At 34.7% G+C, this 17,166-nt stretch overlaps 1 protein-coding gene across 2 annotated transcripts in view; it reads right to left on the reverse strand.

Moving 5' to 3' along the window:
* The window catches only part of MCTP1 (multiple C2 and transmembrane domain containing 1), a 197,444-nt gene that overhangs the window by 127,615 nt on the left and 52,663 nt on the right, over nucleotides 1–17,166 (reverse strand). The window contains exons 3-7 of one of the 2 annotated variants that reach the window (XM_007425963.4): nucleotides 13,469–13,611; nucleotides 12,996–13,075; nucleotides 11,637–11,745; nucleotides 5,752–5,790; nucleotides 454–624 (exon numbers count right to left, since the gene is read on the reverse strand). In XM_007425963.4, the coding sequence (XP_007426025.2) occupies nucleotides 454–624; nucleotides 5,752–5,790; nucleotides 11,637–11,745; nucleotides 12,996–13,075; nucleotides 13,469–13,611 (542 nt within the window). The remainder of the gene's footprint in view (nucleotides 1–453; nucleotides 625–5,751; nucleotides 5,791–11,636; nucleotides 11,746–12,995; nucleotides 13,076–13,468; nucleotides 13,612–17,166) is intronic. The other variant, XM_088130050.1, reaches the window with a different exon arrangement.

The raw sequence follows: 17,166 nt of genomic DNA on the forward strand, positions 1-17,166 counted from the left end.
AACACATGCTTCCCCTTAGCTTTATCTTCTTTAATCTGAACATACCCAGGTCTTTTAATCATTCTTCACAAGATTTAGTTTCCAAGCCTCTCCCTACCTTTGGTGCTCTTCTCTGTACTTTTTCCACTTCTTCCGCATCCTTCTTGTACTTCTTGTTGCAGAACCAAACATTTATCACTACTGAACTGCATTTTGTTGAATATAGCCTAACGCTCAAGTATCTAATTAAGCCCAGGTCTAAAATCATTTAACTGTATTTGGGGGTGTGATTTAGTAGGTCACCACCTTTAAACCTAGAGTTCCAACACTGGGTAATATTAAGGCTATTTAAGATTTTACTACTGCAGTCTTAAGAAAATAATCAAATAGTGATTTCAACAAAAAATGCTGAAGTTACAAAAAAAAAATTCTACCACCATCTCTAAAAATTAGTTAAAGAAAGTTGAAAGTTACCTTACTCTTGTACTTCTGATGTCCCAGCCGAAATTTCACATATGGGTCACTGAGCCCATTTGGATCCATGGCCTTGAGTTCACGACCTTCAATTAAAGTGATACTGACTATTCCTCTCCATAACTGAGCTTTTCTGTGCAGGTCCGACAGACGTATACTCTGGGTCTGAAACTTCAGGTGCAGAGAGAACCCTGATTTACTAAATCAGAAGCAAACAATAACTTTGTAATTTGCTTTCAGAACAGAATGATTATTTTAAGAAAATATTTAGGAAAGTTTAGAACATTTCTTAATGTTTAGGAAATTTCTTTGATGGATGGACATTTATGAAAAAAGGTTTTAGAACAGCAAGAAAAAGCTGCAACTTATTCTTTAGTATTACTCCACTTCTGAAAAAAATAATGGAATGGTGATTATTTATATAGCTCATCCAGATATGAGTCTTTAGTTAGTGGGCTACGTGTTCTATGACAAACACAGATTTATTTGCAAGCTCTTAGATGATGGTTTGCAGCTAACCAGCTACAATGTACATGACCTGCAATAAAAATGCACACCTTAATCTTTTAAAATCATTTTAGTAGCCTCTCAACTTTTGAAAACTGGTATATAAATTTTCAGCAAATCTACTTCCACATTTTGTTCTCCTTCTAATGATGAAGAATAATCAAGAATATTGCATTGCTTGCAATTACCTCTAGGCCTTATTGTCAATTGATTTATATCCAACCGCTACCCAAAACATGTCAAGCTGGTTAAGAAATATGCAAGGCACTTTTTAAAGCAAGAAGACAAAAATAAAGAAAACACCAAGAGTTTCTTTTCTAAAACAATTGTGAGCAAAGAATGAGCTGAACTTGAAAGCTAGCTTGCTACTATATAGTTTGAAAGAATAATCAGGCATCTGAAATAAAATAGAAGTTTCTACATATTTTCTTGGCATACATTGTAAAATAAAACCTTTTAAACAAAATTTCCATTTAGTTGCCTGAAAAGGATGTTTACAAATTAGCATCAACATTTAGCCTAAGAAACATGGCAACTATCTATCCACAACAAGATTCCAAGACAAAGTATTCAGAACAAAATATCCATACTATCTAAAACAATGCCTTAGATCCTGATTTTGTGAATGGAACAGATTTGATGTTCATGAACAAAGATTACCCAACTCCTCATTGTCTCCACAGCCTCCTGAACATCCATACCTATGTAAAATTATATATGGAAAAGGAACAGGCATAAATAACATATTAGGTGAATAGAGGCCCACTTTAGGATCCACTCTTTGTATTTTTGTTCTCATCTATTTGAGAAAGTATATTTGTTAATAATTGCCTTCTTGTTACACTATCTAGCTTAAATTCATTATTTCTTAATTCCACTACACTGATACAAATACATCTTAAGATTTATTTTCTCATCTCCCTTTTTCTAAATAAACATCAGTTCAAAATACTGTGTTACAAAGTAAGTGGTGCACTACTACAATAATCCCAAATTCCTCCATTTCTTTCACAGTCAGCTAAACTTTCTTCTGGACTAATATGTGTATTATTCTGAAGAACCTTTATCTTTGAAAAATTGTGGAGAATGGTGCAGAATAGAATAGATGACTTCAGATGATTGAAGAGGGTTAATATTATCCTACTTTAAAAAAAGAACAAAAGGAAGATCTGGGAAGTATAGGACAATCAGTACCTGGGAAGATTCTAGATAAAACAATGCAGTAATTACTAGAAATCAGCATATCCTTAAGAACAAGCCTTTCAATACTAACCTTATCTCATTTTTTAAATTAGTTAACTATACATTGTGGGAATATCCTAGGCACAATATATTTTGAATTCAGCAAAGTATTTCACAGAAAACCCAACAAGCTAGTTAAATGTGGGCTAGATAGCATGGCAACTAAATCACTATGCTGCAAGTGTAAAAAGTGTCCTTAAAGAGTGGTCATCACAGGTTTCTCATAAACTGGAGTCTAAGTCAATAAACCTAAAATTTTGAGGTAGTTCCCCCATTTAAATATTAACCAAGGTCAACAATGCTTGATATCAGCCAAGATCATGGTGGAGCTGGGATGGGGGGTAGTGCACCCATCCTAGTGCTCCTTGGTCTCTCAGTAGTTTTCCATACCATTTAATGACAATATCCTTCTGGACCAACTGAGGGGTTCAGAATGGGAGGCACTGTGTTGCAATATTTTACCTCCTTCCTCAAATGTCAGTTTCAGTCAATATTGACGGGGGAGAGATCATGTCTGCAGCCCCTCACTTGTGGGGCGCCTCAGGGCTTGATGCTCTCCCCTCTCCTGTTTAACATCTACACAAAACCGCTGGGTGAGATCATCCACTGGTTAGGGGTTTGGTATCAGCAGTATGCTGATGAAACCCAGCTTTATATCTCAACCCTGAGCTGCGCAGGTGAAGTTGTTGATGTCCTGACCCAGTGTCTGGAGGCTGTTCGAGTCTGGATGGTGTGGAACACACTTTGGCTCAATCCTGACAAGACTTAGTGAATGTAGCTATTTGGCCCCCAAGATTGGGGATGTTACCATTGTTGGTCTTGGATGGGGTAGCACTCCCCCATTTGAGACTGGTGTGCAACTTGGGGGTTCTTCTCGACTTGCAGCTACTGCTCAAAGAGCAGGTGGCAGCTGCGGCTAGGAAACGTGTCTTGTATGTCGCAGCCCCCACCCTCTGGAACAGGATCCCCTCAGAGATATGGAAAGCGCCCTCTCTCCTGGGATTCCAGAAAGCTCTTAAAACCTGGTTGGTCCCGGGGCTGGGCTTAATGTATTTCTGGGGCTCCTGTTGTGGCTTCCTGTTGCAGATATGACTGTTTAGTCTGGGCTGTCTATGTGGTTTTATGCTTTTAATTGTTTTTACTGTTTTCTGATGTTGTACAGTAGCTAGAGTCCATTGGAGTGGGTGGCTATAACAAATTTGTTTATTTATTAATCAAATTTATATTAAATTTGTATCAAATTTACATAAATAATAATAAAAATAATAATCAGCTAGATGATAAATTCTAGGTAATCAGATATTGGTTGAATATTGTAAAAAAGAGCAACGTGACAGTAAATCCAGTCACAGATAAATGCTAGGCACTATTCACAGGATATCTTTAAGCAACGAATGGACAGGAATCTGTTGTGGATGCTTTATTTTAGATTCAGTAGCCTAAATGATCTCTTCCTGATTAAGTTTCAGAAGTAGCATTTCCTAATAGCTGGACTGATAGCAGTCCACTACTTTCTAAAGTAAAAGCAGAATCAGAAAGGATGAGTTAGTGTGGAGTAACTGAAATGACAATTAAACCAACAGAGTAATGAGCACCAGTAGTACTGGTACACAAGAAAAATGGCATTTTTGGATGGATTTACATCTACACAGACTTGAAACAACAGAAAACAAACTGTGAAAAGACAAGACTTCTGCAAAAAGGGTATAGGTAACTTTTTCAGCAAAAACGAAACAACAAAACCAGTGGTATTTATATCAGTGCAAAACAGATCCTCTGAAACACTGGAACTGATATTTGTGAACTTCGGGTTCATAAATATTTAGCTGGCATAAATTATTTTTGCAGGTAACTTGAGACTGCAACCATGGCCAATCTACCAAGCCCTATTACTTGCTTAAAAAATACAATAGATACATGAGGCTGTCCTGATGAATTCCTAAATGAATAACTCCGCATAACTGTCAGGGAAACAGTTTACACTCTTTCCACGGAAGTATAACTTTAGTCATATTATTAACGGCCCATACTATTCACAAGTCAATGTCAATGCAGAAGCAGAAAGAGCTGTTCAAACTGCAAAATAAATTTGAGAACAGGAAAATCCGTTCTTAGATTTATTAAATTACAGAGCAACTCCCATTCATATCCCAAGTATAGCCCAGCACAATTATTCATGGATAATTAGCTAGGAATCCTGAAAACAAACATGCACCTTGTTACATTGGCCTTATTTCAAGACAGTCTATGCATCAGATGCAAAAGCAAAAAACTCTACAAATTCAACAATGACAACCATCACTGGGTGCATAATTTGCCAGAATTGGATCCCAAATACAAATTAAATAACTACAAGGAATGGTAAGAAACAGCAAGTATCTAGCAACAGTTGTCACATACCTCAATCCTACCTTCGCACACAATTAAGAGGAAGATATTTACAGCTAGATCTAGAGAAGGAACAGCTATCTTATTCACAGGAATATAAACAAACAGGATCAAGTGAGATAGGTTTGTTAACAGACAAGAATTCCAAAATAAACTTCTACCAAATGATAAACAACCACCATTGTTGGATTCTTGTTTCTTATTTTAAGCATGGAACTTGTGAATTCTAGAAGTAAAGTGATCTGAAACTTCTATTTTATGTTTCTGTATAGGTAGAAAATAGCCATTATTTCTAAGGGCAAAATAATGGCTGGTGCTATCAGAGGTGATTAATAGTTTACTTATTACCTCAATGTTAGGAAGTTAAAAAATTAGGGGGGTTGTTGTGTATTTAGTTTAGTTTATGATTTAAAGGATGGGAAATATAGTGGAACATTATAATAATGAGGAGGAAACAATATCTTACAAGGCATGACAAACTTAAAAAGAAGGTAGAGGGAGGCATTATACTATGAAAAACAGCCATAGTGTAAACATTTATATATTTTAATTACTGTAAATAAACTATTGAGATATGTGAGGTAGACATACATTGACAAAAGAATGTAAAACATCTTGGAGCATATAACAAGCAGTGAGAACAAAGCTGCACGCTATCATTCTTACCAACTTCTAAAATATATATAACAAAAGCTGCATGTATCTAAAGGATTTCCTCTCAAAGCAGAAACATTTACATTACCTATAAAAAAATAGTATATCTTACTATCCCCAAATCTGCAGGAAGGCAAAACCAATGACCAAAGTATGTACATATTCATATATCTGCTTAAGAAAATATACATTCTATAGTTATACTTCACATTTTGCCTGCCACATACACAGTCATTTTGATTACTAAGGACAATATGAATAATATATGAATAGATACTGATATAAATCAATGTTTCTTGACTACAGTTAATCAGATGCACTCAAATGTTCTGCAGTAATAACTCTGTACAAAAGTATATCTATAAAATTTTTTAGTAATTAAAGGAACATTCCATTGTCAAGATTATGAAACAGGTTTACAGAGAATAAGCTACATGTCACATCTTGAAGTTCAAGGTGGCACATTACAAAATATCAGTTGTTTCAAGGCTACATGCTAAGAATTACCTTACTTGATCTTTTCCAACTCTTCCTCATTAGCACTGTCTGCAAATGAAATAGAGCATTTTAATCACCTTTTACTTGTTCACATGGAAAGGCCAACTGCCTTCCAAATGAGTAATATACATGACAAAACATCAGACACATTTCAAACAATTAAAGACAGAAATCAAACAGCTACAAACATTATTCACACTGAAGCACAATTACAATTTAAGATTCCTATTATTTAATGATGCAAAGAGAAACTATATATGGTAACCTGAAGATGTACTAGAAGATCCTCAAAAAGAGTAAGAAATTATCTGAAACTAGGAGCATCCTAGTTCATCCTACTCTTTCCAGAGGTGCGTTCAGGGCAGGATATTATACAGAAATTCAGGACCTCACTCAGCAATATGAGATAGGAACCTCCAATATAACAAGTAGTTATGACAGGCATCCATGGACAAGGAAAGGTCAGTTTTGAATAGGTATTTCTTTTTTAAAGAATTAGTGCTTTAATTTATTTGAACTAACTTGAGTTTTTAAAAAAAAAAATTTTTTTTTTTAAAGAATTCAGGCACTCTTGTGTTATACTTTAATTTTCTAAAAAGGAACTAGAAAGTGCCTTAGCACTAATTTAAACTGTAATAAAGTCAAGTTTGAAAGACCTCATGGATACAGCTGTCTCTTGGCATGCAGATTACAAGAAAAACTGAAATTTCAGTGGGAGATCTAAAAGTGGGAGGGACCTGGTACTACCTTTTTTGCAAATACAGCAAACTACCCTGGAGTTGCTTTTCAAAGGCCCAAACTACTAATAGTTTCAGTTTGATGATATGCTGCAATGCCTCTAAATTTACCAAGTTCCCTGAATAGCGTCCCAAAACTTAGAGCACTTGAAAGATTGGGTGTTAAAGAGCATCTGAGGATAGAAGACTGATCCCTGATAGTGCAGAAGGTCATGATCTTCAGGCAAGAGGCTATGGACAACTAGAGTTCAGGTGTGAAAACTGCATTGAAAAAGCATATCGAGGACACAAAGATGTAAAAATGATACTACAGGAGTCTCTTGGTTTTGGAGTTTTTCTTACAAATGATTACTGTAGTTAGGATTATAGTCACGAAGCCTGGATGAAGAATAAATATAATATAGAACTGATAGCCTGAACATGCAGTTGTTAGTATTATAGTATAGAGGGCTGCTCCAGTGAGCCTATAGGTATTAATCAAGACAATGGAAAGCTTGATGATGTGTAGGACAAGAGAGCAACAGCTAATGAGAGGCTATGGAACCAAGGGAAAACTAGGGAATGGGATTTCCCAAAAGCAGGATGAACATAATGGGATTTGCTTTGATCCCCAAAATCCTGAGATGGAGGAAGAGGATAGCTCTGCTTCTGGTTTAGAGAACAAGTTCTTGGTAGACATCTATTACAGATTTCCTCTGAAATTGAAACCCAAATCTGAGAGGGCAATACAATTGTAGGCAGGATCAAAGATGGAGGAAACTAGCATGGCAAAAGAACCACAAATACAAGGCCCAATATTTGGAGGAGGGTTCTTTTCTTTTTCTTATTTTTATGCTCCTTGGAACCAGGCGGGATGGGTGTTTTAGCAAATTTTGACCATTTATAAAGTGATTTTATTTGTGCTGACAACAAAACTGCAGAATCCGGGGAATTCTCAGCAGAATGGGGACACACATGAAGCCCCCAACAACTTTTCAGACATTGTAGAAACATTAGATGAAGATTAAGGAGTGTCCTGGTCTTGCAAAGAGAAGCACTTGTCTATCTTTATGAGCAATTAAGACATCAGACTTTTCTTCAAAATCATAAATCCAGCCCAAACTTGTAACATTTTGACCAGGCAGATTGTATACAAGGGCAAGCAGCAAGAGAACATAACCCAAATACAAACTCATCAGAATTTAAGGGAGCAATAAAAAGGAAATTGTCACAGAATGAACTGACAAAAGACCATCACAACCACATTGTTCTAGCAGCACCAAATGAACCAAACTGCTTTTTCAATAGAAAGATCCTCTATTCTACCTTGCTGGGTCTTGTCTGATCTAGTTTTCTCACAGATTAATCCTGCCTTCCTCTGCAATTATGCCTTCTGTTGTTACCTTGTCTGATACCTGGATGTTTGAGGGCTGGGTGGAGGAGGCTGTTAGTCAAAGTCAAAGTGGCAGGGCATAGCTGGTTGCTATCTGTATTTCTTTGTTGGCCCTTCACAACACCAGGTCTACCTCTGGCAAATCGGTCCTTATCTGAGGAGGGTTGATGAGACACCTCATGACAAGGGGCTGTAATAACCTCAGAATCTGCCATACTGCTTGCCTCCAAGGGTGACTCATAGGCAAAAAGAGTCTTTGCAAAAGGAACTGTTTATATTGGTGCTTACAAAAGTTTATTATAAGTCCTTCCTCAAGACAAGGAAAACAATAGCTGTTTATCCAAGAATGAGAAATTTAGTAGTGCACAATGAAGCCTTCAGAGCCATAGAAACAAAGTAAAAAAAGGTACATACAGGTAGTCCTTGCTTACTGATGGTAACTGAGACCAGGAACTGCATTGCTAAGCGATGTGGTCATAAAGCGTGACATCATGTGACTGCACCAACTTATGACGGCAGTTCCAGCAGTCCCAGTTGCTGTTCTTAGGCGAATCCCACATGGTCACAGCATCCCATGATCACATGATTGCCATTTGCTACCTCCTGCCAGCTTCCCCATTGACTTTGCTTGTTGGAAGCCAGCAATGAAGGTCGCAAATGGTGATCATGTGACCATAGGATGCTGCAATGTCATAATTGTGAGCTGATTGCCAAGACCCAAATCGTGATCACGTGACTGTGAGGATGCTGCGATGGCTGCGACTGCAAGGACCATTTGTAAGTACTCATCATTCAGCACAATCGTAACTTTGAACCGTCACTGAATGTGTGAACATTAAGTGAGGACTACCTGTATAGGGTTTGTAGCCTGTGACCTAAAATTTCTCATGCAGGAAAAACAATAGTGAAACCTTGTCTTAACAAATTGGGAGAAGGATATCTGCACTTTTGGAAATAAGTCCAGTAAATTGAAAAACCACATTATCACAGTAATGCAAATAATATCATTTACTTAATTTACTTGAGGACATTGCACAAATGAAACAAATTACATCATTTGCTGATATCATGATAAAAATGACAGGAGGCTTCATGATGCTGGCATTACACTAAGTACATCATTTGACTAATGCTACTATGCAAATTATGCAAACAGATGCAAATATGTCATTTGTGTAACTGTGTCACAACATTACACAAGTAGTGTAAATTACAAAGGATATGAAGAGGTACATGAAGTCTAGAAAATCAAGATTTTTTTATATGCAATTAAATTATATTAAAATTAAAACAGAACAAGGTAAAGAGAAGAATTCTAGAAGTATCAACCAGCTGCGAGAATGAATGTGCTACCACTGCAGAAATTGAAAACAGACTGAAGAGATTCAACAGGAGTTGCACACAGCCATCCATGCTATGAAGAAGCAGGGCTTCAAGTTCTAAAAGAATGCATATGTGTGTGAGAGATCCCATGTCCTGAGCACATGCCCCCAAATATAGAAAAGTTTTAAATTATTTTTTAATTGTTAAAAAAAGTTAAAACATTTTGAAAGCATGTCACAACTATGAGAAGTTGGAATTGCTACTGGTATAGAACAAAAAAAAAAAGTTTTATCCAGCTAGTCCATTAGCCAAATGGAATGTTTCTGCTGTCCTTTTTAGCACTCATTATAACTTCATCATTAACAATTCCTAATTGCAGTAATCTAACACTTCAACAACCCCATTCCTTTCCCTCTAATTGAACGCCTGCTACTCTTTTGCTTTTATGACCAGAGACATACTCATAAACACAGTCTATGCTCTTAGTATTGCAATTTTCCCAAATACTTTAACGCATATTTGTTAGGATGGTAATTTGAAGTTTCATTAATTCATGAACACTTACTTTAATCTAATAAATAAATTTTAATCAATAAGCATCTTTGTGAACATATACTGTACAGATTTAATTAACTGATTACTTTTGTTGCAAGCCATCAAGCTCTTTTCCTGAAGGCACTACCTCCCCTGAAGTAAAAAGTATAACATTTAAATATCTTTGTGAAAAAGATCAGAATACAGAATTTAAGTGGAAAGTGGGATGAGACATTTAAGGCCGAGGAAAATTTAACTATTGCCTTTTTTATAAACTCTAAGGCAATGTTTCAATACCAATTGTTCCTTATGACTTCTTCATGATTTTCCTCTTACTACTCATTTATTTAGCCCAATATTAATTTTAATAAATCCTTTTACAATGAAAACTACTTTTAATCCAACAATAAATTAGCATTTAATCATTCTACCATTCTGCATCATAATATGGACTACATCAAGATTCTTCCAAATCTTTAGGTTTCAGGCAACCATGTATTAGCTACTAGGCTTTTTACATTCATTGAGATGCAACTTATTAAAAGTGTATACTATGCATGACAAAAAGCTGAAATGAAATGCCTTTCTTTTTCACATATGTTTTAAACCACTGAAGACTCTCAGTTTAATGCAATATTTTTATCCTATCTCTGACACATTTCAAGTTACCATTACAGTATGCCTGGATAGTTGGCATGTGGTAATTAAAATATAATTTGTTTTGGCAATGTATAGGATAAACATCTAATGAAAGTTCTTCCATATTGTAACTTTTTAAGGCCAAAATACTGCAACAAAAAAGCAGACTCATTTGAAAAGAAAAGTAGAATTTTTCAAAATATACTGTGCCAAATATCTACAAGTTATTTTATAGATAAGAATGAAATTCCATAACCATTTTTTCTCTTCTAAAATTCTGCACAATTGTGAGAGAGATAACATGATGTAGAAGTTAGGATATTGAACTAGGAATAGGATGACCCAGATGCAAGTTCACACTCAACTATGTAGCCTCAGTAGGTGATTTTGAGTTGGTCACTATCTCTCAACCTAATTTATCCTGTATGTTTATGGTTGTGGGGATAAAACTGAAGGACAGAACATTATTTATAGTACCTTGAACTCCTGATGAAGGGCTGCCTTTGACATTTGCATACCACTTTAGAAAAAGCTGTGGGTAAGGCAGGGTAGAAATTTGATTCCATTTAAATGTAACTCAGTTACATATTTAATAACTCTCCCTCGCTCTGACACATTTCAGATTATAATTTGGTAACAACTTTTGGAAGTTTTTAAGGGCCATGCCTCAGGCTTTTGGTAGTTCTAGAGGAGAAAAGTAATAAAAATATTGAATATTACACAGGAAGAGTCTTATTTCAAACTAACATTTTTCTGACATACCAGTTTAAAGATACTCATGAATACTTGGACAAGTAAAATTTGATGATGTTATTTTTTCTGCTTCCAAACACGAGATTTGGTTGTTGCTAATTCTTGATAAAGCAATTCTTGCTTCGGGCCACTTTTTTGTCCTATGCATGTTACTTTCCAAAAATGGTGAGGTGTTTCATTCTTTTTCCAAAATTGTTCATTATTTGTTTCTTTAATGGGAAATTTCATTGTAAGTGGGTTGATATGTTGGACCTCAAAAGCAAAATCTTAGATTCGATTTTCTTTGCATAAAATACATTCTACATTAATTGTATATTCTGTGCTATCAAAATCTCATTACCATTACATTGCAATCAAATGCACCACAAAAGCTCATCACTAGCTGTAAATATTTAGAATGTAGGTATATACATACTCAGAAGAAGAATTACCCCCTTTTAATTATCATCTCTGACAAACACAACTTCAGACATTTATAAGTGTCCAGTTAGAAACTTAGAAGCTTTGCTTATATGACTTATTTAGCATAGACTTACCACTTCCCTCTGCTGCTCTTTTGGGGTCAGCAACACAGTTAATAATATAGTCCCAAGATTTTGGTCAGGATAATGTGGGTCCTTCAGACTCAGTGTAACATCAACAGGCCTAGAAAAACAAGTAAACAGAAAAATGAAAACACTAAAATTGATGCTTCTACAGACTGCCTAAGGACAAAGAGTTTAAGAAGATGTGAGTTATGTTTTGCTTTCTGTCACCTTCACCAAGTAAACTATGAGGACAAGCACAAGAACAATGATTTTTGTAAACTTATGGCAAAGGCTCTTAATGGATACCAAGGACTGTTTGAAATCTTAAAATGACATGAACACATTGTTCACTCTATACTGGATAAGAAAGCTTGTTCTGTACAATTGGTTAAATTTTTTTTCCCATATCTAAACCCTTCAAGTGTTTAGTTATTATTGCCTCAACTCTGAGGATGAGGATGAGGTTGAGGAAGAACCACACCAAGAGAAGAAGTTCAACTTGGAAACCTAACACAGGCAATACATAATGCTAAACACCTTGCAAACTTATTTTATAAATATGACAACATGATTCATGCAATGAAGTTCAAGGAAAGTCTCAACAGTATTGTAACACTATATAAAGACATGTTCAATGAGTTCAGACAAAAGAAACAGCAGCTTCCCACTACAATGTTCCATCACAATTTCTTCATTGACACCTAAAACTTCTTATACTCCCACACTGGAAGTCTCGACATCGCTCATCCCTGCTTCTTCTCCATCCTCTAAGACCCTACTACTGAGGACAACTGAATCCTGTGATGAATACCTTGGTGCATGATTTGTTCTTAACTACAGTATCCAGTAAAATTTTAAAACAGTATTTTCAGAAACATGGGTCTAAAATATCACTCATTATTATAAAACACAATTATAACCTTTTAAACACATTTGAACATTTTCTGTCAATTGTAAATGGTTGTGCAAATGTTTAGGCATATGTAGAAAACATCTGGGGCTGGGTGAGAATACAGATTTTCAGCAAAAGTGTTTACACATAACCACCACAAATATGGAGACCCCACAGTAACTGATTCATCTAAATCACTTACTTCAGACATTATACCCTTATGGTTTGAAATGCTCCCAAAACAGCTTAAAAGATGTAAAAGAGAAGGCATATTAGATAAGGAGGGAAAAGGAAAGTAAGGCAACAGTTCCTAGTGTTTTTTCATTAATTAGTGATAAATCAGCTCTAGTACTTTAAATTTAACTAGCATCTGTAGTTAAACATTAAACCTCTTTTGTTTCTTTCTCTGTCTCCCTAGTCACGTCCAAATAGAGAAAAACACATATTGAAATTCAGTGAGTTTCATAAAATAATACCTATTTTGTTCTAGGGAATTGAGGTCCAAAAAAGCTGATCCCATGAAGTCGTCTTGAAGTCCAAAATCATAATCAAAAACCTAAGATGAATAAAGAAACAGCACTTTTATTAATGAAAATAGATTTCATAAACTTAGCAGGCCAATGTTTACACAAATAGATACATGAGTTATGTAATTACTAGAAGATACTGCAAAATAATAGGTCCTGAAGTTCATTTACTCTTTTTTTTTTACAAAAAACAGATTGGAAGTTCTATTTTACTATTCCGTTTTTTCTGGCTGGCATAATTTTCCAAACATTAACCAAAGCTTTGAAGACATTATTTTATTGTGTTCTGAAATATTTTGATAAATATAGCAATTTTAGTAAGGAATGTGTTCTTTAATCATATTTCTGTAACAAGATTAAGCTATGAGATCAATAAGACGTACCATTATTGCTATTTTTAAGTGGAACTGGATGTGGCTTACCTTTATATACAACTGCTCCCTTAAGTGTTCAGTAAGAATGGAAGTTCTTTCCTCCCAAACAGGATTAAGATTCTTATTGATTGTTTTACTTCTAAAGACTTCTTTTCCACCAAGTTTAAACTTGACATATGGATCACTTGTTCCTGAAGCAAAAGTTAAGGTTATACATGAAACATAGATGTTCTTGAGAACTCATAAATTTAAAATAACAACAACTATAAAGCAGCTAGTTTTCTCTTTTTAGATGACTGGAGTAATCAATATTTTCAAAAGGTTAAAATAACACTGAGATTGGATCAGTTCTATATATTTATGTTCTTGAAACTCAAGATTTGGTAATTCTAATATGTGATAGGAAGGTTGCATGTTATGTATTGGTTGTTACCATCTATTGATTATTTCTTTATTTTCTATTTTCCTTGCCTTATATATATGTGGCTTCTATGTACAGTGGATATCCTGAAGCTAAATCAATGCTTTTATATAGTTCCTTTAAAATTAGCATTTAAAAATATTTAAAAAGCATTTGAAAAAGAAAATGAGGTAAGACCTCACACATTAATTCTTAAAGCAAAATATGCAATTCCAAGAACAATAAAATACTTGATGTTTTATATTAAATAACTTTTCATGGCTGTAAACATGACATTCAGAAGCCTCGATTTCTAATTTTTTAAAGTAAGTACTGCATGCAAACTGCACATTACAGTGCAATGGAACTTAAGAGCAACCTGTAATACATTTTCACATATTCAAAATCATTCCATAAAGACAATTTATATTTTTTGTAATATTTTATCAGGCAATGACAAGACAAAATTATCTACCCAGTTTACAATCAGGTTAAATTAAAAAAAAAAATCAAATGCTTTTTTTTTTTTTGCCAAACACTGGAAACATCCTTTATTAACCCCTCTTCCAGTAACTAAATGATTCTAAACACTACACAACAGAAGCAAACAAAATATTTGAGGTAAATTCCAATCAAACAATACCAAAAAAACTGAAAGCAATAGTTTAATACCTTAATTTGTTCTACATTGGATTTAAAACTGTATTGTGTGGCAGACACACAATACAGCTAGTCCTTGCTTAATAACCACAGTTGGGACCAGAATTTAGGTCACTAAGTGATGCAGTTGTTAAGCAAATCATCACATGACTGGATCTGATTTTACGACATTTTTTGCAGTAGTCATTAAACGAATCATGTGGTTGTTAAGTGAATCACGCAGTTCCCCGCTGATTTTGCTTGCTGGAAGCCAGCTGGGAAGATCACAAATGGTGATTTACTTGATCCCTGGATACTGCAACCATTGTAAGTGCAAGCTAGTTGCTAAGTGCATGGATTATGATCATGTGACCATGGGGGCACTGCAACGGTCATAACTTTGGGTACTGGTCATAAGTAACTTTTAGCGCTGTTGTAACTTCAAACAGTTGCTAAATGAATAGCCATTAAGTGAGGACTACTTGTCCTTGCAAAGCCTTTTTGGATTACCAAGTAAAATGTGTTTCTACAATATCAAATCAACCCTTGATCTCTAAATAACTTACATGAAAAGTATCTCAAGGCACTCTTTAGAGTATTTAGTCTGGATTCAGAACTGATCACAGAATTTAAATAGTCAATTAGAACATTAATTCCTGCAATGAAATGTGCATATGAGCCAAAGTGTATACACCTATATTCACATGCATAATTTAGAAGGTAAGATGGAATTTAGAATCTAACTTACACTGATGGTGATTTAATCAATATTTACCATTAAAGGTTATCATCCCATGTAAATATAAGGCTGAGTAAGTTTGCCCATTACAAGTATAACCTGTGTTTAACATTTCATTCATTTCCATTTTAATTCAAAGTGCAAATATGCCAAGTCAGTTGTCTGAGTAAACAATGTTTCAAGCAGACTTCTAACATTAATAGAATTATTGCAATGCTTTCTTACTCTATATTCTAATATTGCAATTTTTATTTCATTTAAAAATATATATTTAAAGTATTTTTTTAGTCTCACTTTAGTACCTTAAAAAAGCCTCAAAGCAACTACAGCAGCAACAGTCCTTGCTGGGCACACGGTGGCAGTATAACAGCAAAATTCTTTCTTTTGGAGCTCTGTTACAAACCTACACAAATCACGGGCTCATAACATAATCCTGTAGCACGTATTAGACCCACTACTGTTGATTGCTGTCAATAAACAATAGATTAAACACACAGCAATAATTATTCAGTGTGGGCTGAAATATACCATGGTTGATGTATTTACAAATTGCTGGAAGAATAAAATCTGATCTTAAGAATGAAGGCGGGACATTAAGAAAAATGACAGAATCTGAAATGCTTATACAAATCCAATACGATATGTTAGGATGCATACACAGACTCCTACTTAGATATGACACAGAAACAGAACAAGTAAAAAATTGCATGATAAAATGAATGCACATTTTTAAAGAAACAATCGCAACACAACAATAGGAAGAATTATGGACCAAATCCATAAAATTTACTCCAAGCTACAATCTAAAAGAAAATTGGTACAAAATGGTTTACAGATTGTACACAACTCCATCAATAATCTCCAAACGGATAAATCATACAGTAATAAATGTTGAAAATACCATGAAACAGCATTGTACCACATGTGGTGAACATGTAAAAAACCCTCAGAAGATTACATAGTACCAATGCAGAAAATTTTGAAAATTAAAATGAAACCACAACTTTTTTTACTAGGTATAATCACAGAATATTTCAACAAGAAATATCTTAATGTACTGAGATACATGTTCACAACACCAAGAATAAATTTTGCCCAACATTGGAAGAATGATACAATTCCAATGATATCTGATTGGGAACTTAAACTTGGAGAATATGCAGCAATGACAAAATTAACAGCATATATTCATTACAGAAATTTAATTGTATTATTCAAGCAAGAATGATTATCATATATACAATATATTTTGCAGCAAGGCAAATATAAACACTTACAGTATGGTTTCTAAGGAGGCCCAAATCCTTATAAACACTGCAAACTGGTAGAGTCACAAGAAGGGGGAAGTTAGAAACCAAATAGCTTTTTTTTTTTACTTTTTTCTTTCTTTTTTCATTTAATATGCATAAACAACAATAAGTAAAAATACAGGGAAGACCTTAGTATTAAGTATTAAAATGTATGCAACTCATTAAAGCAGCCACATGATTCTCGGAAAAGATGTACGTGCTAATAAGTGGCAGACAGGAACTATATTTACATTCCCATGTGCTCTGAAGCATCTTTCTAAAAATACAGTTACATCTTTTCCTCAGAATTATGTATGTGATCCTGGAAAAAGATGTGGCTGCTTTGATGAGTTGCAGACAGTGTTGCATTTGCATTTCCACATGTTCCAAAATGCCCTTCCAAAAATAAAATGCAATGCAATAAACAACTCTAGTATTTTATTATTGGTGCCTCAGAATGAATAGAAAGGTGAATATACATTTATTTATTTGATTACAATAAATAAGATAAATAATGGAGGTAATTCTTCTTCTGAGAACCTTGTAACACTACAAGCAGCATGAGCCGTTTTTTCCTAAGCTTTTCTGAACCATTCTTACACTTCCTCTGATGGCACACAGTTACTGATCCTTCTCTTCAACACATAGGAATCAAAATGCTCTGCCGCCTTAGGTATCA

Source organism: Python bivittatus, unplaced genomic scaffold (assembly GCF_059951505.1).
Source record: "Python bivittatus isolate LINGU-HERP-01145 unplaced genomic scaffold, Pbiv_v1 ctg000850_np1212, whole genome shotgun sequence".
NCBI classification, from domain to species: domain Eukaryota; kingdom Metazoa; phylum Chordata; class Lepidosauria; order Squamata; family Pythonidae; genus Python; species Python bivittatus.